Consider the following 22,101-nt stretch of genomic DNA (forward strand, 5'->3'; position numbering starts at 1 on the left):
TTTTTTCCCTAAAGATTCAAATTTCCATTTATACTCAGTAACCTTGACAACAGTGACAGTTTCGGTCCTGTATAGAAGTAAATAAACAAATGTAGTCAGTCAGTCTCGAGCAGACCTGACTATTCAACAAAAAAAAAAAAAAAAAAAAAAAAAAAAAAAAAATATTAAAAAAAAAAAAAAAATCAACAGAAAAAAAAATTTTTTTTTTTCCAAATCAAAAAGAAAAATATTTCAAATCAAAAATCTGCACAAATTCAAAAAAATCAAAAGATTAAAACCTGACTGTTCAAAAAATAAATAAAAAATTCAAAATTCGAAATTTAAAAAAAAAAGTTTATTATTAAAAAGTGTATTTTTGGCTTTTTATATTTTTTGACTTTTAAACTTTATAAATAATAATTGTGCGCGTGCGTACAAAAGCTAAATATCTCGAAAGTTCAGGTATTTGTTTGTCTCAAACGTAAATTTGTGTAAATTATTTATATTTATATTTCTCGATTGTTTTATATGGTTTTGTGCGAGGGCAATATTACTATTAATAAAAATGCCGCGTCCTAGAAGATCTAATCTTTCCCGGCGGACCCATAATGCAATTAGGCAACGGAATATCGCGAGTCAATTATCTGACGAAGAGCGAGAAATCGCCCGAGAAAGGCTCCGCGTTAGTACCCAGCAAAGAAGGGCCTTAATTCGTGCTTCTCAGAGAGGCAGCCCGTGAAATGGCAATAAGAAATGGTTCAAGGATTGATTTGAATCGAGAAGCGTTTCGATATGATTGCACCATTGACTATAGCTTGAATCGTTTAGTTTGCATTGGTCCAATGGACGTTGTTTGGCAGCATTGTGGCGCATTGAAGTTTGCTGGTGAAACGCCCGGTTTGTGCTGCCTTAGTGGTAAAGTGACATTGCCATTAGTGGTCTCGCCACCAGAGCCATTGCGTTCCCTACTTTTCTAGCGAGCACTCAAAAATACAATGCCTGTTTCCAATTCGGGGCAGAGACAAATCCAACAAATCAAAAACCATGAAAATTGGTGCAGCAGATCTCGAATTATAAGTTTTGTAACAAACTCTACTTTGTTTTATATATATAGAGACTGTTAGGCGGTACGAAGTTCGCCGGGACAACTAGTACTTAAATAAACCCCGCCCGATCAAGTATTTAGATAAAATAAGTATGCATAGTAGACAGAACTTAATTTAATTGCTGATATCTGACGGCAAGAACAGTTTTAACACTTAGCCTTAAATTTCTTACACGCCTAGCCTGTCTCCCATTAAATTCTCATGAATAATGAGTGTCGCACAGGATTGCAGGTCAAAATATTCAAAGAGGTCAACGACAGGAGTTGAATGGTTATTTTTCCATCAAACATTTGAATATATTATAAGCACATATACTATACTACATATCTATGTACATATTTCTTTTTCTGTAAAACCTAAAGGACTAAATTGCAATATTGCAAACATGCATTAGAAAAACATAATATAATTATTTTACATTGCCAATGTTTAACCATAGAGTTTCAGGCTAACACAAACAATGACACCGACATACACACCCACACACACACAGCCACAAGCACATGCACGCATAGAGCAAATGTCAAATGGCAGCGTGACTGAAGTTTTTCAACTGTCAATTAAAAGCGAAACTAATTAAACTTTGCAAAAGAGCAAAGACGTGTAATTAATCGGCACATGAGAGACCGAGAGAGAGACAGACAGGGCGATAGAAAGAGAGTGAGAGAGAGAGAAAGAGAGGAAGAGTAAAAGTAGTAGAAGAAAATGTTTATAATACGTAACGCTCGCGTATAAAGTTTAATTACAAATTTTATATAAACAGAAAGTGTTTTCATTCTAGGACGATGATGATGACAATTCTTTCAAAGATTTTTTTTGGTAAAAAAAAAGAAGAAATTTAAGGAATTTAAAGCGAAAGCATTCAATCAAAGAGTATCGCTTGTAACATGAATACATGAATGCCAAATGTGCCCGTCTATGCTTCTACTTTTGGAAGGGGACAAGCGCATTGTCATCGCAACAGTGTTACTAAATGACAAAAGCTCTAAAAACAATATGGCGTCACTTCCGGCTCGCATTAGCGCCATGGCATAAGCCATTGTTACGGCCTGGCCCAAGCCAATGCTTCAATGCAATCTCATGCTGCTTTGCTCTTTTAGGTGGGTTAGGGGAAAGGGGAGGGGCAGGCTTAACGTATCATTGTCATTGTCAGCGTGAATCATTGTCATTGTTGTTGCTTTTGTTTAGCGTTTGCCACTGGTCAGCTGGTAGGTATCATCATCATTAACAGGCGGCGGGCGCACAATAATTTGATCGATGTACTTACACCTTGCAGTCCGGCATCCATTTTAAATTTGGGCTGCCTGTTAGCCGTTGGTTGCTCCTGGCTGTTGGCTGGTTGCTGCTATCTGGGGTACCCACAAATTAGATTAATGACCTGGGTGTTACCCGAGAATCGAACCGGGCCCACACAAAAGCCCGAGCCCTCATTATGCGCCGCACGAGTTCGATTTGATGCTCATTTAGTTGTTTGTCTGCCACGGATTCTTTCGTCCCCATTCCATTTTACTTTTGCCTTACTTCTTTCTCTAGGTTTTTTCTAATTTTTTTTTTTTTTTTTTTTTTTTTTTTGCTTTCTTTTGGTCACTTTTCTCTCCAGGCTCACCGCAATAATTGGAAAAGTTTTCATTTGAACGCCCATCAACGACACCAACAAGAACAATGGGGCGTGTGACTACTACAACAACAACGTCGTCGTCGTCGTTCGTCGTCGTCGTCGGCGAAAAGTCATCAAAAGGCTACTAAAGGTTGACGCAGCTCGTCCTGGCCATTCTGTCCGAGGACAAGTTTTTGCGGCCATTGCACGCTCATGGATTTGGCACGCAGCGGACCACGTAAATGAAACGAAACGAAAACACTTTGCAGCTCCCACAGAGACAGCCAGCGAGCAAGTGCGAGGAGCAGGAGTGGGCGGCCCGGGCGAGTCTGAGCAGCTGGCTCAATTGCATTTGCCATGCACTACCTCCAAGATGGGTATTATGCGTATTATGACAGCAGCAGCAGCCGCCCAGTGAGCTCGCTCCGTCATCAGATGCTTGCAAACTGAAGGAGCTTAAGATCGAACACGATGCGAAGTGCAGCCAGGCACTCGCTCCATTTAAACGAAGACTTATGGCCAGCTGCTGAGGTAAATAACATATCATGGCTTAAGTCTGGCCCCATCAAGTAATATGGCTTCCTTCTTGATATTTATCTTGAGCGTCAGAATACTTGATTAAAGTTTCACAATTCTTGACTTTTGTGTGGATCTTTAACTTTCTATACTTTTAACATTATAGCTCAAGGAACGAGTTACTAGATTGAGCTATACTACATATTAATGGGAAAATGCTAAAGCGTTAGATGCCAGTGATTTACTTTGAATTTTGACTCTACGTCGAATTGAACTTTTCAATAAATTAATTAATAAAATGTTAAAGGAAAAATAAATATTTTTAATATAATAATAGAAAAATATAAATATATAAAAATACAATCATTTGAATCTTATAATGCATTTTACAATTCCAACTCATTTTCTGAAAATCCTGAAACTATTTCTGGCAATTTACAACAATGTAAAACTCATAAAATTCAGAGTATAGCTAGGTCTGTACTGCTGGGTCCGTACTGCTGAGGCCGGCCGTTTGGCTGCCATGATTTAAGTTTTCATTATCGGGCCGGAGTCGGGACAGCAGAATCGTCGTTTACCCCCGCTGCTCTGGCCCGTCGCTGCTCGTTGCCGTCCGCATGTGTGCCGTTAAATGTGAAAAGTTCCATTTCAATTGGATTACATCGTTTATCCAAGCAAACAGGCAGAGGCACGAATACACGTACACACGCGCACACGCACACGCACACTCATACTCACCCAGTCCCTCTACCCAGCGCACACATATAGACACAGGTAATGAAACAGCCGTGGAAACGCTGCGATCACTGACGACGCCGTCAACCGCGATGTAAATGCATTTTCGACGCGCTTCAAATGCGACGCCAACGACCAAGCGACGCTTGACCAAGAAAACCAATGAAAATGTTTTTCGGAGCTCCACATCGGACAGGTGGCAGGCGGCTCTGCCATTTGTAGCCCAGTGGGGGCGGTGCATGTAGTGGGCAGCCCGCTATGTTGGGCACATTTGTTAGAGCCAATGCTAATGAAAAGTTGCCCCGTTGCCAGCTGCTGCCGGGCTGTGACTGCTTGTTGTCAAAGAAAAAAGAAAAAACTAAAAGGGAGCAGAACAAAAGTTAGGCCTCTCAAATTGTGTCTCTGGCGGCACATGCAGTGTGCCATGTGCTGACCCGCACCGCAGCTGGTCCATAGCTAATTTGTGCAGCAGTCGTGCCCCAATGGCTGCATGCCATTCAGTAGCTGCTGATTAGCAAGCTGACTAGCTGGGCCTGGGGTGTGAGTGCCCATAGCAACGAGCTTTTGTGCGTGTGAGCGCTGAGCGCAAATCGTAACGAGGTGCTCGCATTTGACAAGCCCAAATTCTATGGGGTTTTCACCTGAAACAACATACCGGAAATTTAACTGAAAATGGTATAGATGGAATATGATAGACCATTCCGCATTTGAGTAAGATTTAATAGAAGCATCGATTGCTTGCATCCACCAACGAATATAACAATGGGCTAGAGCTAAGCTAGAGAGATTCTCTGAGCTTTTCATATCCATATTGTGCAACATTAAATAAATTCTGGAAAGTGGTTTTGTAAATGAAGTGAGAAAATCACTTGTACGATTGCTCAAGTAAACTCTACCTGGCATTGTGCACTATTATTGTGCATTATATCACTTCCAAGTAATACGCTTTTATTTCCTCTGGCTCGACTGGGCTGCTTAGCATGTGGCCATCTTTTGAGCTGTTGAGCTGTTGTTTACCTTTAAGCACCTACAATGGCCGAACCGGAGCTGGAGAACAAATGTCGAATGCTGCCCTTTGGCTCGCCGGCACAGGCAGCCTTACACCATATTCATGGTGAACATTTTGTGGCTCTAACGCAGCTCAACTCCTGAACTCCAGGGAGCTGAAGCGCATTTGCTTATGCACTGCCACTGCCTCTGCAACTGCAACTGCAACTGCAGGAGGAGGAGCAGCAGCAGCAGCAACGGCATCGACAACGGCAATAGCAACTACTGCAGCAGCACTATGCAATTTAGTTGAATTACCAAGTGAAACAATGGCGTCTGTTAATTGGTTTCCTTTGTCCTCAGAACGGCAACGGATCCTTAGCTGCTGATGTTACTGTTACTGTTACTATTGTAGTTACAGCAGCAGCTGGCAATTGCTGGTCAGGGGCCTCGAGCAATGGCTGTGGCTGCTGCTGCTGCTGCTGCTGCTGTTTGCCAATTGCTGGAAGAATTTGAAATTGTCTTTGCCTGGGCAAAATTTATTAAACAAACAAAGCCAAAGCCAAGACTTAAGCTCAGCCAAGATTGTGTGACCCCGAGCCTTCGAGCCAGTGAAATGCAGCTCCTGCTCCAGCTCCAGCTCCAGTTAAGGCAACATCAATTTGCATACGGCACTAACTAAGCGAAGGACAGGCGACAGGGCAGCTGACAGCTAAACGCTTGCCCACTGCTAATGAACGACGCACCACACCAGTCAGGAACAGAGCAGACCACACCAAGCCCAGCAGCAGCAGCAGCAGCACAGCAAGTTGCTTATCTTTATGACGTCGCATAACTAAATGGCCAATCAGTGCATCTCCAGCTGGTAAATAAATTGCTTGCCTTTTCACCGTGCCCCACTTGTTCCATGCAGGTGAAACCACAGCAAATATATTTTAGCTGCACGTTTGGTTGTCGCTGTGCAACGCTGATCCATCAAACTTATCAATCAATGCCGAAAGTGACTTTATTGTTTTGTTCCTTTCGGGGTAATCAAATGAGATTGTCATGTGCTATACATTTGCTTATTTGAAGCCAATTTAATATTTTTGGCTGAAATTTGAAAATCAGAATTTGTTGTTGTTTGTTACTTGTTTATGTTGCATAACTGAATGGCCAATCAATGCAATGCCAGCTTCGTACCACTCAACGTCTTCCTGTACATTTGCAATTAACTTCAAACTCTTTTGTTTCCTTTCTTTCTTTTTTCATTTAATTCAATTCAATTTGCAATCCTATTCTGATTGCTGTTAAAGTTGTGACAATTTCTTCTTTGTTTTTCTCTATATATATATTTTTTTTAAACTACATTTGTCATACATTATTCTTCCTCTCTTCTCTCTTATAATGGTACACCTCTCATCATTCATCTCTGTTTTAAGTTGTTTTTATACCCTGAACCCATTGAAAATGGGAAATCAGGGTATAATGGTTTTGTGAAAAAGTATGTAACGGGCAGAAGGAGGCGTGGCAGACCCCACAAAGTATATATATTCTTGATCAGCGCGACGAGCTGAGTCGATATAGCCCTATCCGTCTGTCCGTCCGTATGAGTGCGTCGATCTCAGAAGTTATAAGAGCTAGAGAGCTGAAATTTGGCATGCATACTCGTGAGTACCATACGCAGTACGAGTTTGCTTTATTTTTCCGATAAATCGTCCGATAACTTTTTTATCGAGAATAATCGAAAAATTGATTTTGTTTTTTCAGCCTAATTTCAACATTTTTAGACCTGGAGTCTTCAAATTTGGGTTGTATATAAAGTTAATGGATATAAAGATTTTGTAATTTACAGATTTTAGATACCACGCCCCCTTACCCCCCAATTTGTAAAAAAACGCATTTCAAGTACTAGAGACTTGTGCTTTGGAATGTACACACGTATTCAGCATATAAGTTTTATTAAGATCGTATGCCTACAAAAGAAATTATTCAACAAATAAATTCTTATAATATGCCCACACTGCAGCGCAGCCCAAGCGCAGTCGCTGCGTTCTGCGCAGTTAGCAGAGCGCAGGCTTATGCGTGCGTGTGGATGCATGTGTATGTATGTGTGCATAAAAGAAGTGCAGAATGATTAGAATATCAGCTTAGAGGGTTCAGGGTATCTCCTAGTCGAGCAGTCTCGACTAGAGCCTTCTTACTTGTTTATTTATTTTTTTTTTTATTTATCTTCGCTTTAATTCTTCATATATTTTATTCCTTGCTCTTCGTCACTTGAAGCGGGCTTTGCATTTTTGTTAGCTTATTTCTCCGTGATAGTTCAGTTCCACACAAATAAACTTTATTTTGTTGACTTTACTTACTGCGATGCCCGCTCCCACTTTTCCGCTTTCCCACTTTCCTTCTCGATTCATAGTCGGCTTACGGCGCCCACTCGCCAAATGTCATTTTCTTAGACCTTGGCTTAGGCATGGGCAGATCCAGGCGAGTTCATCTGGGACATATCAATAATGCAATTGATTTTAAACTGTTGTTAAGCGCAGAGGACGACAAGTGGCAACAGACTCGAATAAGTTGCAATTGTGAAAAGTTTTTGGGCTGTTGAAAATATTTGCATATTTCCGCATTACTCGTGGCCTACTCTGCAGCCGGCTTTGCCGCTTTGCCGGCCAAAAAGGAAAAACGGAAACTTTTGGGTTCTGTGCGAAAGCCATTTGTTCCTCGCTGACTGCCAGCCACGGCTATAAGTCAATAACCGAGTGTTGAGTTGCAAAGCGGCACAAGTTTTGCATCGCATTCACTTGGTTTCTTCTCTTCTCTTCTCCACTCTTTCACTTTTTTTTTGTCTGCTTTTTATGTTATTTTTTTCGCATCGTTTATTTTCGTATGGCGGTTGACGAGAGAGGAGAAGGTAGTTTTTGAAAAATGAACTCCGCCGTCAAGGCTGCGCGCGATGGCATAATTTGTCTGGCGAAACTTTATTGCAGCGCATAAATCGGGTTTGCGGCTTAAGTGATGGATATTGGTCTTGGAATTGGAATTGGAGGCCCCGGTCCGATCCGATCCCTGAATAGCAGCGATGACAGGCCGCCAACCCGCCAACAGCCTCCTCCGATTCACGCAGAGCAATGCAGGCAGAGCAGTAAATCAATTATGATTAAAACTCATTACTGTTGCAATGCACGCGCCCAATACTCGTACTAAATACAAACTTATTGCCAGCCCGGCCACAAACATGTGCGGAAATTGCTTTAGTCTTGGCCCCCGTTTCCTCCCCATCGTCAGCTCCCTAACTATGCCGCTGTGTCTCTCTCTCTGTGTGTGTGTGTATTTATTGGGTGTGCGTGCGGTTACGCCCACGTAATGACAATGATTTGCTTTGCCATCGATTGTAAACGCTTACAGTTCAGTTTGTAATGATGCTCCCTGCTGCCTGTTTGCAATTCCAGTGCGTATCCACACACTAAGACATAACGACACAGACACACACGCACATGCACACATACAATCACAATACTTGAAACGCTTAGCAACGGGATGACGGACAGGGGGAGTAGATGAGAGGATTTATAATTGAGAGAATAATTAGATGAGTGTTGCGTCTTCTCTCTCTCTCTAGGTATAAATGTTTATGTATGTATGTGTGTATTTTAAGCTTTATTTGTATGCGCTTGCAGAACGTAATTGGGTTGTACTTAATGAAGAACTAAAGTCTTTAGAGTGCCATATAAATTGTCTGAATGCTGCAGAGCAGCTGCTGCAGCTGTGCTTAAAATTATTTTGCAAGTCTATGAAAAGTTTGTGAAGGCTTAAAGAGCACTTGAAGAGAATTGCCTTAATATAATGGGAATTTGTTACTATCATATCATATCATATTTATTGGCATCGACTTTCCATATAATATGCCATGCTCATGTCTTGGTTAATCGATTTCAACAAGAATTTTTTCATCCAAATGTCACTTTGAATTCTTGAGTTGCTGTCGATTTATTGAACTCGTGGTATTTTAAATGGGGCCCACTTTCAAAGCTCATTTTATTAATTAGGCAACTTTTTCTGCATGACAAACTGTAATAGAGCTATTAAATTAGAAGAAACTCCAATGAAAAAGTTTATTGAGCAGCCTCGTATTTTTTTTGCTCATCTTTTTTTGCTCTCCTTTTTTCTTTCTTTTGCGCTATTTGGCTTGCGTTTTATTTCTTTTTCAATATTTGTTTTGTGTGGCAAAAGACAAACTTCGGGCACAAAAAAAAAAAAAAAACGCGATTCCGACTCTGACTGAGACGGAGACGGAGACGGAGACGGAGACTGAGACCCTGGGCATAAGCCAGATCCCGACCTGGTGGCTGTCGACAAGCGACTGGGTAAATGAATGTGTGCCACATACGCAGTTATATAGCAGTAGATACACATGGGTGTGTGTGTGTGTGTGTATGCCTTGCGCTGTATATAAATGCCTACTTATAACGACATTTAATTTCAAGGCACGCGAGTTACCAACCCAACAACACACAAAAAAAAATTAAAAAATTACTTTGTACACACATAAGCACACACAAAAACACTCAAACACACACAAACACATATTCAATAATTCTTTGTACACACATAAGCACACACAAAAACACTCAAACACACACACAATTATAAAATACCTACACATAAGCATTGTACTCTTTGTAAGAAGATACGAAACAAAGAAACCAAAAAACTTAGAAATAAAGACTCACTTCTGTTTTGGCATTTGAATGAAGAGGACGTTTTATTAATATCTTGACACCTACATATATACACCATCTAGCTCCCGATTGGCGCAGCCGGTTAAGGAATGGATCTACTTATAATCATGCTAAGTATCATTATTTTTGTGAACTTCACTAAAGTGGAGTAACTGTGTATAAGATGCATTGCTAAATGGAACGGAATCAATCGCTGATAATCGTTACCACAGCAAAAAAAAAAAAAAAAAAAAAAAATATATATATATATATATATATATATATATATATATATATATATATATATATTGAGTCTATGTATAAACATGTACACATGTACCTAATTTTAAATAACAAATGTGTTGCGATTGGGCAGAATCAATCGTTGATAATTGCTGTTATCGCAACATTATTCATTAAAAATATATACATATATAAATATATATGCATATGAACATCTTGTGGTGTGATATATGGAATCAAACGCTGATCATCGTACTTCATACACAACAAACATTGTTGTGGTGGGGTGGAATCAATCACTGATAATCACTACTGCCACAGCATGATTAAACAACATAGTAATGTATTTGTGAATTTGTACATGCAGACATACGTAACTAGAAAATCGTCTATTATTTCACAATAATGAAATTTTAAGACACGCTATGAAAAATAAATAAAAGCAGCAACGCCACAATTTGCGTTTGCCGCCGACCTAACGGAATCTTGAATTTCGGTCGTCACTCTCAACATTAAAGAGGCTCTGATGTCCGGCGCCACTAGACACGCGACAGAATTACAACGCTCAAAACTCAGAAATTTCGGCCGACAATAAAAACAACATACAATATATGGCGCTAATCTGTCTTTCGACCGCCACCGTCGCTTATTTCGGCGAAACGAAATATGCCTGGCGTCACATTCATTCGCACAACTACGCTACAAAATATGTAGTTTGTAGTGAAAGACACTATTCAATGAGCAACTCGCAAAACTACAAGATCAGTTGCGACACAGAGCTCAAACAGAAAAGACATACATACAGCTTACAAATAATCTCATAGTGCAGTGATAAATAGTCGTAATCGCTCATGTGAACAGAAAAGTCTATAAAATCAAACGTTGATAATTATATGACTTAACTGATCGGCTTTGGTAAAACACATACGCAAATTTTCATAGTATATATCATTTTCATTCTTACGTTGTTTTTCCCTACGGTGAATTAGATCCGATGAATTCTGGCGCAACAACTTTTATACCAACGCAGCATTCGTAAAACTGGTGTCAATACCACAAGCAATAGCATTTTATTAAGGAATGTCAAAGCGATATACACTTCGGCCAAGAACATCTACCAGGCAAATCATAAAAATAAGCGAAAACACAGTTTATCCTCCCAACGAAAACTCAATGGACTCCGGCAACGCCTCGGTATCACTTCCGTCTACTATATCGACTTCAAACGGTACACCTTCAACAATTAGCATGGATAACACTCCAACAACTGTAACCCCAACCGACATCCTCGCTTTCATCAAGGAAGTACCTACCTTTGACGGAACCCCTAATCAACTGCAAGACTTCATCGTTAATGTGGAAGAAGTGATCACATCTATGCAAGGAATCGACCAGACACCGTACAGCTCCCTTCTACTAAGAGCTATCAGGAATAAAGTCATAGGAAGAGCTAATGACGCGTTAAAACTGTGCGACACTGGACTCATCTGGAATGACATTAAGGCTAATCTGATTCAACATTATGGTAACAAAAAGGTGAAGCTATGCTTATTCACGATTTGCAAAACATTTCTGATAACTTATCTTTAGGTCAACTTTTTTATGGTATTTTGAAAATAAGATCTCAATTAACAGACAAATTACGAAACGCAAATCAATACTCGACCGACAAAGCTAAACTCTATGACGAAATTTGCTTGAATACATTTTTAATCCACTTGCGAGAACCTCTTAAAACTTCAGTAAAATCAAAAAATCCGCAAGATATTAACGAAGCCTACGAATATTGCCGTATAGAAAAGACCTTCTATTCTCAAAAACCAAATAACACTCAGAAAATTAGAGCACAAATAACACCATATTCACGCCCCCAAAATATAAAAAATCATCCTAACAATAACCCACAGTATAACAATAGAAGCAATTCATATAGAAATTCTGCAGCCATCACTCAGCCTAACTATCACAATAATAATAGAAATTCAACTCTAAATCCTTTCAACTCAACAATCACCCCCAACAATCAATTACATAATATTAATGAACAACAATCATCAACTGAACTTTGCAATATCAACGACGCAGAAAATTTTTCAAACTGCCTCCAAGACTCAACAGGGTACTTAACAAAAAGAACACATGGCTCAACACTACCATTCATATGGATTAATTCCATCACAAACCAACCCATCAAATTTTTAATAGATACAGGTTCCACAAATTCATTTATAAGCCCAACTTTGGTTTCCAATGTCGATCGCAAAACTCTCAATAATCCTGTAACTATCCAGACTGTCTTAAATCAACATGTCATTAGAGAAAAACCATTATTCAATCGCTTACAGAGTTTAAAGAAGAAATGATTTTGGAGTTTCTTCTTTTCGACTTTCATCCACATTTTAAAGGCCTGTTTGGAATGGATATTCTAAGAAAATTAAAAGCCAATATTAATCTAGCCTGTTTTTGTCTTGAAACTCCAAAATCATGTTTAAAAATTTGTATACAAGACAATCCAGTAACCGAAGTACATGTTATACCCGCTCTATCAAAAGTCTTAATAAATCTTCCAGTCCAGTTGAAGCAAGGTGATTTTTACAGTCAAGAAACAATTTATGGTAATTCGCGCACCTCCGACGAACTGAGGCCCATGCTGTTGTGTCTGCAATATTGAATATTGTTCATCCACATACCCACACCCCACACACACACACAATCACAGCCACATGCGAGCACAGACATATACACACATGCGTATCCACGTGCCGTGGCACATTTGCACCTACACATTGTTAGTCTGGTTATTTAGTGTCAGGCTGTGAGGCCGCATTGTTTGCTCTGCGCCCGCCGACACAGACAGTCAATTAGTTTGCAGCACATGCAGCAAAGTCAGTGCCACGATGCGAAAAGTCCTGTCTTTTCGCCATAATCCTGGCTGGCATTCAGACGGCGGCGTCAGCGCACCAGCCGCCGCTTATAAATCACGCACGCACCACATAATTATCCAGTCAACAAACGCTAAATAGCCGTCGAATGGATGGCATTGGACACTCGCATTGGCCAGTGGCCAAGTGCTTAGTGGTCCAGGACGTGTGTGAAGTGTGACCACGCCCACTTGTGCAGGTGTTAACTCGGCCAAGACTTGTAAAGCCTGTCGACAGTTTCATCTCCACCTGCGCCAAAAAGAGGCAAAGTTAAGGGACTCGAATAACTGGTTTTCTATCATTATGAACATATTTTTATATAAATGCACATTTATTTAAATTGTGGCTGGGCATACCCTGTCGAAGCACCTCTAGTTGGATTTATTAGAGCGTAAAATCACATAAACGCAAATGAAGTAAGTTTCATGCTTGCCAAATGCTTAAAAGCCTGCAAAAAGCAGCCGAACAAGGACTGTGCAAAGTGCAGCAGCAACAACAAAAACAACAATAACAGAAATAAAACAACTGAAAACAAAACAATGCAACTGTAAACTCAACAGAAAAAACTATATTTGTATAAAAAAAAACCGACTGAATGATACTCTGTTTGCTTTTTGTTTTTGTTTTTGTTTCATAAATATATACATATATACAGTGAAATTCTGATAACTCGAAATGGCAAGTAGATCTTTTTTGTTTCGATTTACACAGAAACTCAAAATATCGAGAGTTATTAAGAACGAATTTCTTTCAAGGGAATATAATCATTTTTCGATTTAACGAAATACAAACTATCAGGACTTGATTGTATAAGCTATAATATTAAAAATATATAATAGTATTATAAGTAACTTAAAAAAAAAAAAAACTAAATAAACAAATAAAAAATAAATAAAATAAAAAAATTTATAAATAAAAAAAAAAAAATTATTGATATATAAAAACTTTAATAAATACATTAATTAATACAATAAATTCAATTATATTATTATTATTTTAGATAAATGATAAGCTATGTTCATTGAAAATGAACTTTGTCTATTGAAAGAAAGTACTTTAATTATTGTTGCAATAAAACTCTTAAAGAATTTTACCAAACATTTCTTCCATATAAATAACAAAAACTTCATATTCTGTAATATTTATAAATCACGTAATCAATTCATTTAAATTAAATTTATATGATAACAAGATTTTAAATAAATTTTAATTCAATAATAATTCGGCATACCCCGTTCATTCTGCTTTTTACAGAGTATTTAAATTCAACAAAAAATACAAAATACACTGAGCGCAAGGTGAAGGCGGCAGAGTTTTTGCCATTGCCAAAGCAAATATGCAAATTGTTGATTACAAACTTTTGTTGCAGTTGCTGCTGCTGCTGCTCCTGCTACTGCTGCTGCTCCTGCTACTGCTGCTGCTCCTGCTACTGCTGCTGCTGTTCTTCATATAAATATTTAAGTATCTGCGCATTGTAGCTGTAGCTAGTTTTTGTAACAAAATGGCAGTTGCGAGCCAAAGCGATTCGCCCAAATGGGTGGCTGTCTAAATTAGACTTTGAGTATTTTGCATATTTAATTGAAATTGCATTTCTTAAATAACTCACTGTCATTTGCACACACACACACACACACACATAGAGAAGGAGATAGATGAGAGCCCGCCTTGCCGTTGGCATTTGCTTTTTATTTGTGCGTTTAACTACAGTTCTCTAGTTTGTATGCGTGTTTATTTATTTAGTTTTATAAGAGTTTATTCAAGTGCATGTCTTACCCAAAGCATTGTATATTTATTTAGACCGACAACAGCAACAAAAACGACAACAAAAAAAGGCCCCAAACTCATTTGCAATTTGTTTAATCAACACTCAACGCAGAGGCACACACACACACACGCACACATGCACAACACATCACACATACGCACTGAAATTACACATACGTCCTGTGCGCTTGGGGCTACTGCGCCTCTGAGTGGCGCAAACTTTGCGCTCTCTCACTCGTACAGTCAAAGTCAAATAAACATGCTAATTAAAAGGCAGGCGGCCTCAACAAAAAACCAAAACGAAAACAAAAAACGGCAAAGCCCAAAAATTTGACCCAATTTATAGACACAGCACAATGGGCGTGGCGCAAATCAGCAAGTATACAAATTCCTTTGTGATTCTTGCGAAATTCATTCATCAGCTCAACATTTGACAGTCCTTAGGCAAACAATGCAACTGATTTATTGATCGTGGGCATTGAGTTATCGAACGTGTGGTTGATGGACAGCAGAATAGAGGGCACAGGGTTCCAGGTGGGAGGATTAAAGGAGACAATTTTCGATTGCTCATACACCTCTTTGTCTGTTGACCGAAAAGATTGCATATGCGAGTGCTGTGATTATAATTCTGATTTATCCTTAGATATATACATATATCATTAGACATTATCTAAGGCCATATTCATTTGAGATGGAATATCTAGCTTTATTACAGTAAAATCCAGCTAGATACTTAAGGACATACAAAAATATGCAGACCTTTTCATTTAAATGGACCCTTATATAAATTAAATATACCCCTTATATAAATAATCCCTTTCAATACTAAATAATATTTTATAAACATTTACAAACTTTTAAATTCTGCAAAATAACAATTATATAAATTATCTTTTTCAACAGTAAATAATGATTTTTAAAAATTTGCAATCTTTTAAATTTTGCTAAAAAAAAAAAAAAAAAAAAAACAATTAGTTTTCTAAAGGTCTTAAACGAAATGCACTAAATGCACTCTAGCAATACTTTTTGCCACGATTCGCAAACGAATGCATGGCGTTCGTTTTCGTTTTCAGTTTCAATTTCAGTTTCAGTGATGGCAATCTAAATGTGGCTAATGAATGTCATTAGTTCGACGGGAAATGCAACGTTACACCTGGGACTCGCAAGTCGATTGAAATCGGATTAATAAATGGGCGAGGCGCTGAAAAATTCAATTAGGCAACGGTGGCCGTCGCGTCGGGGCTGCCAGCTTAACTACCTGCAATTTTTCTGGCTTGAATGCAATTACTTATTTTGGCCCATCTGGGCCCGGCTAGCTGCTAGCTGCTGACAAAACGAACGAACACTCGGCCCATTGCAGTTGCGGCTACAGGCTACAGCTGCAGCTCATTTTTAAGGCACACATGTCGTGGTCTCAGCAATTGGCATTGCCGTAAGAGAGCTATTGATTTATGTCTGCAGCAGCTCAATTGACATGTGTGCAGGGCTTCAGTACCAGCTACGGCCAAAGTGGCCCAATACAGTCCTTCAACGAGCTTGGCCAAGTGCAAAACGAGTGCACTGTGGTCCGCTTTAAGAGAAGTGCATCGTTTGTAAGTTCTTGAAATGAGTTCGCAATTTGTAAATTCAATACCAGAGACAGTCTGAAGAAGAGGAAATCTTTAGCACTGAAGTGCAAGAGAAGCATCAATGAAAGCCTCACTCAAATGTGAGTCAAAAATAATTTATTATTAAATAAGAATTTGTAGTAAGCTGAAGCATGAGCAAGGACTTGAGGACCATCTCAATCGGAACATGAACTTCAATTACAGGCTGAAGGGAATCAGAGCAAGAGAGTTGAGGAATATTTATTTGTGAGAAGTAAGTTTCTCATTGATAGAGCTAGATATAGAGTGCAGTGCAGCTAGATCAATGTAGCAGAAACATATTGAAAGAAAATGAAGCGCAGCTTGAGCTATAATCTGTGCCTAGCTCGAATAACTTTTCACATTAGGTAACGTATATATATATATATATATATATATATATGTATATATATCAGCTCGAATTTCAAGGCAAGTTTAAGCACAGAGGATCGCTTATTACTCGAGTCACAGACCGCAAGTAAAAAACTTTTCAAATCATACGCAATTGCTGCTATCAATTCGAAATCAGTTGGCTAATGAATCTGCTGCTTGCGGGCCTCGAAGGTGGGTGGCCTTATGGGACTGCCGCAATCAACGGAGTTCAGTATTAAGAAATTATCAGGCCAAAAAGTTGCACGCCAGGCAGCCAGGTAATTAGAGGCCATGCAAAACTAGGGCTGGGGGCAAAAATATGAAATGAAATTGCTCACACAGGCAGACTGTGTGCAAATATACATATATAGGGCTGGCCACGCCTGCAGCCATTTTTCCACTTGACTGGGGCTGTGCGTGCAACAATTGTGGCTGCAACTTGGCCATGCTGCCAGCCGCCACACGCAATGCAGCCGCAGGCAAAGCCACAGGCACAGCCACAGCCACAGCGAGAACCAGCGCCAGAGCCAGAGCCAGAGCAACGGCAAAGGCAAAGGCAAAGGCAAAGGCAAAGGCAGCAGCAAGGGAATGAGTTCAAGGCTTTAGTGTGGCATTTTTTGTTTTTGCTGTTCGCCTTTAATTATGAAACACTCAACGCCAGTCAAGTGTGCGGCAATTGTTGTGCCAATGCTGTGGATGTTGCTGCCGTTGCTACTGTTGCCACTGCCACAGCCAATCAGGGGCGAGTGGCAAAAGTTTTTGGCCAAAGTCAAGACATTGCTTTATTGCCCAGGCATTTGAGTTAATGCGCCACGTGGCCGACCTGAAAGGTAAGCCATGGAGCCAGAGCACAAATTCTATGCCAGACAGGCCCATTATGCAGCAAATGCGTGTTAATAGCCAAGTTAAAACTTTTCTAGCTAATTATCGACAGTTGCCAGAAGACGAGTTTTGGTTTTGGCTTAGCTCTCGCTTTGTATGTCTGCAGTGCTCGGGTTGCCATTCGTGTTGCCCACTCGAAAAGTTAAGCGCCGATTTTCGAGTTCAGTAAAATTAAAGGTAAGCCTGCACTCACACACACACATACACAGACCCTATATATATGTGTGTGTATGCTTAAAGTTTAAGGTAATTAAGCCAAGGGGCTGAAACGTACGCTGCAAATATGTTTACGTATATTTTACTCTGCATTACGTGGCGTATGCCTTATTTTATTTATATGTGTTCTTAGCTGGTAAGAGATAAATTTAATAAGTATTTAATAGTACTTAGCTAGTAAGAGGCTATCTGTCTTGGCTATGGGAGCAAGAATAGAATTTTTACTAATTAAACTAGAGTTTTAAGTCATCTAAAAATTGATTATTATTAATATCATATTCCATTCTCACAAATGCCTAATTAACTAATGATAAAAAAAAATCAGAAACAGTATAATGATTGTTATTTATGTGGGCTTTATAGGATAATATCTTTTAATTGATTTTAAATGTGCCCACAGCGAAATCTATTAACCATTCCAGCGCATTAGAGCTAATCGATTTATACTTCTTTTTTTTTTTCGTTTTAATTTAATTCCAGTCAGCCACACTCTGATTACCTTCTTTGAGGTGGTGGGGTGGCTCAGCTATGTCTCTGCGAATGCCTCTCATGTTAGTTCTTCGAGCGGGGCAGCTTCGTATCGTCGGCTGCCTCTATGAGACCACTAAATTTTTATGCAAAACGCCAAAGTGCTGAGCAAATAGCCGGGCAGCCATTTTAATTGAAAAATATTTTACCCGCACTAAGAAGTTTGCTGCGTGTTTGACAGCCTGACGCGAATTTCGCAGCTACACTGTGAGAAATTCGGTGTGCAGCTAGGGCGCAGCGAACTCTAATTAATTAGAGGCACGGCAGGCGTCTTTTGTCGCTGTGTAAACTTCAATTAATATGCGGATGAAATCCGCTTAGACAAAAAGCGGACGCAACTGGGAAAATCGGAGCCAGAGCAGGAAGGAAGGCTGCCAATCAAGCGTGAAGTAGAAGGCAGACGAGCCACTCCCTAAACACTTCTCTCCCACAGGCCATGCCCCTTGGTGATTTGCGACATTTTCTTATTTTCGCTGATGCTGACGTTGCTGCTGCTGCTGCTGTTGCTATTGATGCTGATGCTGATGTAAAGCCGACACTCGATTGAATGAGCTAACATTCAAGTACACTAATTAAGATCAAACGTTTCGCAGCCAAATGAGATTTTATCGACTAACGGCATTGTTGTGCCTCATAGAAATACACACGTATACATACATATACAAATATATATGTATTTATATACAAATTCATATTTCAATCGCATAATGAAGTGTCAGCAAAACTGACACCGCTCACTCACTCTCTCTCTCTCTCTCTCTCTCTCTCTCTCCCTCACTTATAAAAGATTAACGTCAAAACTTAAGAGGCGACTGTTCAATCAAAACCCTCGACTCTCAACTGTGTACATGGAGTACCTCCCCGCCCAGTCAGCCTCGCCTCCTCCCCACTCCCATGCCCCATGCCAATTCCATTTGCAGGCTTCATTGTTGCCAGTTTTCGGATGGGGCCATCAAAAGGTAAGCAGTGTCTTAAAGTGGCCGCTGGTTGCCCTGACAGCTCTGTAATTAATGAAATGTAGACACTTCTTCGCTTCGTCCTGCGCAGCTCCACATAAACTAATTAAAGGTTCTTAATAAACTTAATGGCTTTCGCTACATAGCCGACCGCCTCCTCGACACCTCGCCTTCTCTTCCAGCACTCCAATGCTCAATGAACCGTAGATTATGCACTACAATTGCCATACAACATTCTGGTGTCTCACACAATCAAACGCATTTTTGGGATTGTTTCATTAAATTAGATGATTTTTTCATTTGAAAGTTGCCTTTGATGACGCGCTCGATAGCACATAACGCGTTTTCATTTCAGTAACTTGACGCTTGTTCACCTGTACCGTAATTAGATTGTTCTACTCTCAGGTTTTAGTTTTATGTAGTATTAATTAACGGGACTTCCATGGAATCAAGAATCAAAGATATATATATATAGATTCAATATTTAAAAAATACATGTATTTGCAATTTAATTACAACCAGTATCTCAGTCAAATCATTCGAAAGGACGGAGCACCATCGATTTGCCCGAGAAGAGACGAGATCATACAATTTGATAAGGCTTCTAAACTAACTATTCAACCGGTGAATTTTGTGGGACCCATGGATGGGTTTTGGTATTTGTTCTTGACCTTGAGGCTCATGTCTTCACGACTCTAATCCTCGCACCAACAACCTTTCTGATCCGGCCTAACAGGCTCGGGAGCCTCCTCGCATTCATCGTGTGTATCGGGCACATTACAGGGATCCTCCTCTACCACTGGGCACTTGGGCTCGGGCTTGTCGTGGAGGACCGGCTCGGGCTCCGTGTGCTGTGGCTTAACAGTGATGAGCGCCAGGCCTGCGGCCAGCAGCAGAGACATCGCTATGGCCACATAGCCGGTGGTATATATCTCCGGCTTGGTGAGGAACATGTTCAGATACCAGATCAAGTGGCGTGTGCCAGCCATCACGTGGTAGCTAAAGGGCACCATTAGGATGAACTTGAGAGCCGTGAACGTCACCCCGCCGAGGTTGAGCGCCTCAACTTTCTCGGCCATGGCATTGATGTCCAGCTTGCACAATAGGGCCGTCAGGCCAATTATCCAAACTGCGAGGCCCAGGGTGGCTCCGCTCGCCCGCAGAAATATGGACATCACCGAGGTTAATTGCTTTCTGTAGATGGTCAAATGTGGCGAGAGCGCCCGGCCCAGCTTCATGTTCTTCTCGTCGTAGTTCAACTTATTCTGAACAGCCGGCACGATTCGCATACCCAGCTTACCCGTCGGCGCAGACGGCGGCTTCTTGCTGTCGCCTCCTTTCGCCTTCGAGTAGTGCGCGATTTGCAATATTGACAGCCTGCCCATGCCGAAGCTCTGCGAGTATCCCAATAAACAAGTATTAGCTATGTGGGCGCATCGACTTATTGGTGTGAACGACTTAAAATATCTGAAAGACTCATCTGATCAACTGGCCCTCGACTTGCATCCGTATTCGTATGGCTACTTACTTGGAGTACATTCTGAAAAACTTAAGAAATATGTGTGTAAAATCTTAATTTATGTTATTTTCAAGAAAACTACATGTGTTATGTAACGAAGTATTTAACTATAACTCAAATTTCCATTCGCCAGCACGCTGCGATCCCCAAAATTGTATAGGCTCGGCAAACAACTGTCTATTAATAGTGTTTCTTGGCTTGTAGGTAAAGGAAAAATGTGAAGAGAGAGACAAACTAGTCGGGAATAGGTGACTTTATAATGTCCTGCGCCATGTAGACATATTCTTTGCATATATGCAAATACACATACCATGGAACTATGAGATTCACTAATCATCATTATGAGATTCATTAATACGAAAGCAAATCAAAGGAAATATATCAACTTATATATTATACATTATACATATATATGTATATATATATATATATATATATATATTTACACATATATTTCTATGCATATTTTATTTAATAAGAATTTTTTACATTTTATTTTTAGTTTCTGCGTTAAGCATTGATCATATTGGAATGATAGAACATATTAATGAAGCATATATCTATATATCTATATGTAATTTAACACGTCGATTTTGCAGTCCGCAAGAACAATAAGTCTCTCACATAGGTAAAGTTCTTTCTTTCAAATTTCTTTCCTACTGATCTAGTGCCACTTAAATATAATCCAAGTTCATTCCATCATGTAATGCTATTTTTATATAAACTGATTTAGATTTGTTTGCCCCACTCACAGCTTCAATTTCAGTAATGACTTTCCTGCTGATGCTGGCAGAGCTGGCATGGTCTTTCCATGCAGTGAGACTAGATAATTAAACCAGTTTTTCGGGAGTTGCGAAATTCTCTTAATTGCTATAAGTTACCAATTTCTGGGGAATATCCAAGCCAAACTTTTGCCACATGCCAAGCGCATTATCAAATATTTATGGCGCAAATTTTGTTAAGCGTTTCAAATATGCATGAGGGACAAAAAAAAAAAAAAAAAAAAAATAAAATAAAAATAAATATCAAAAAACAAAAAACCAAAATGAAGCCAACTCTAACAAACTGAAAAATTTGGTGAAAACACAATGTTGACTTTTCGCAACGCACAGATGTCAGCTTAAGTTTAGTTTTGCCACATATTTGTGTGCACTAAAAGCCTGCAGCCATATGCTAAAATATGTGTGCGTTTGGCTCACGTGTCGCGTTTTTATTTTCTCGGCGGCATACCCTGTAATTCTGTAATATTTGCAGGGTATACCAGAATATGTGTAACAAAGCGATGGTGAATCCCTTACCGATTATATATTTCGGACATGCTTGAGTAAATACTTGGGATATATTTGCAATTTCTCTTGATCAATTTCTCTTTGATCCATTTCAGAGCAATAAATCCTAACCTGGTTCTATATTTGTAATCACAAATTCATTGCAGCTGAAATTAGTTCGTCTGTC

The 22,101-nt window shown here is 39.6% G+C and overlaps 1 protein-coding gene and 2 long non-coding RNA genes across 4 annotated transcripts; 2 read left to right on the top strand and 1 right to left on the bottom strand.

Moving 5' to 3' along the window:
- Positions 1–398: 398 nt before the first annotated feature.
- Positions 399–3,497, top strand: LOC116804908. Its single transcript, XR_004364939.2, has 3 exons — positions 399–441; positions 2,686–3,213; positions 3,365–3,497. It is a non-coding gene; the product is annotated as an uncharacterized LOC116804908 (long non-coding RNA).
- A 6,212-nt stretch (positions 3,498–9,709) lies between these two features.
- LOC122757060 lies at positions 9,710–12,477 on the top strand. 2 transcript variants are annotated; one of them, XR_006356960.1, is made up of 2 exons: positions 9,710–9,755; positions 10,853–12,477. It is a non-coding gene; the product is annotated as an uncharacterized LOC122757060 (long non-coding RNA). The 2 variants fall into 2 exon arrangements; XR_006356959.1 differs by lacking the exon at positions 9,710–9,755 and adding an exon at positions 10,553–10,778.
- Positions 12,478–19,599: 7,122 nt separating this feature from the next.
- LOC6574183 lies at positions 19,600–20,766 on the bottom strand. The gene is made up of 2 exons (XM_002000205.4): positions 20,656–20,766; positions 19,600–20,594 (listed from the first exon to the last, which is right to left on the bottom strand). The coding sequence occupies exons 1-2, from the start codon at positions 20,664–20,666 to the stop codon at positions 19,823–19,825; spliced, it is 783 nt and encodes a 260-aa protein (XP_002000241.2). The 5' UTR covers positions 20,667–20,766; the 3' UTR covers positions 19,600–19,822.
- Positions 20,767–22,101: the final 1,335 nt, after the last annotated feature.

This window comes from Drosophila mojavensis, unplaced genomic scaffold (genome assembly GCF_018153725.1).
Source record: "Drosophila mojavensis isolate 15081-1352.22 unplaced genomic scaffold, ASM1815372v1 contig_277, whole genome shotgun sequence".
In the NCBI taxonomy this organism is placed as follows: domain Eukaryota; kingdom Metazoa; phylum Arthropoda; class Insecta; order Diptera; family Drosophilidae; genus Drosophila; species Drosophila mojavensis.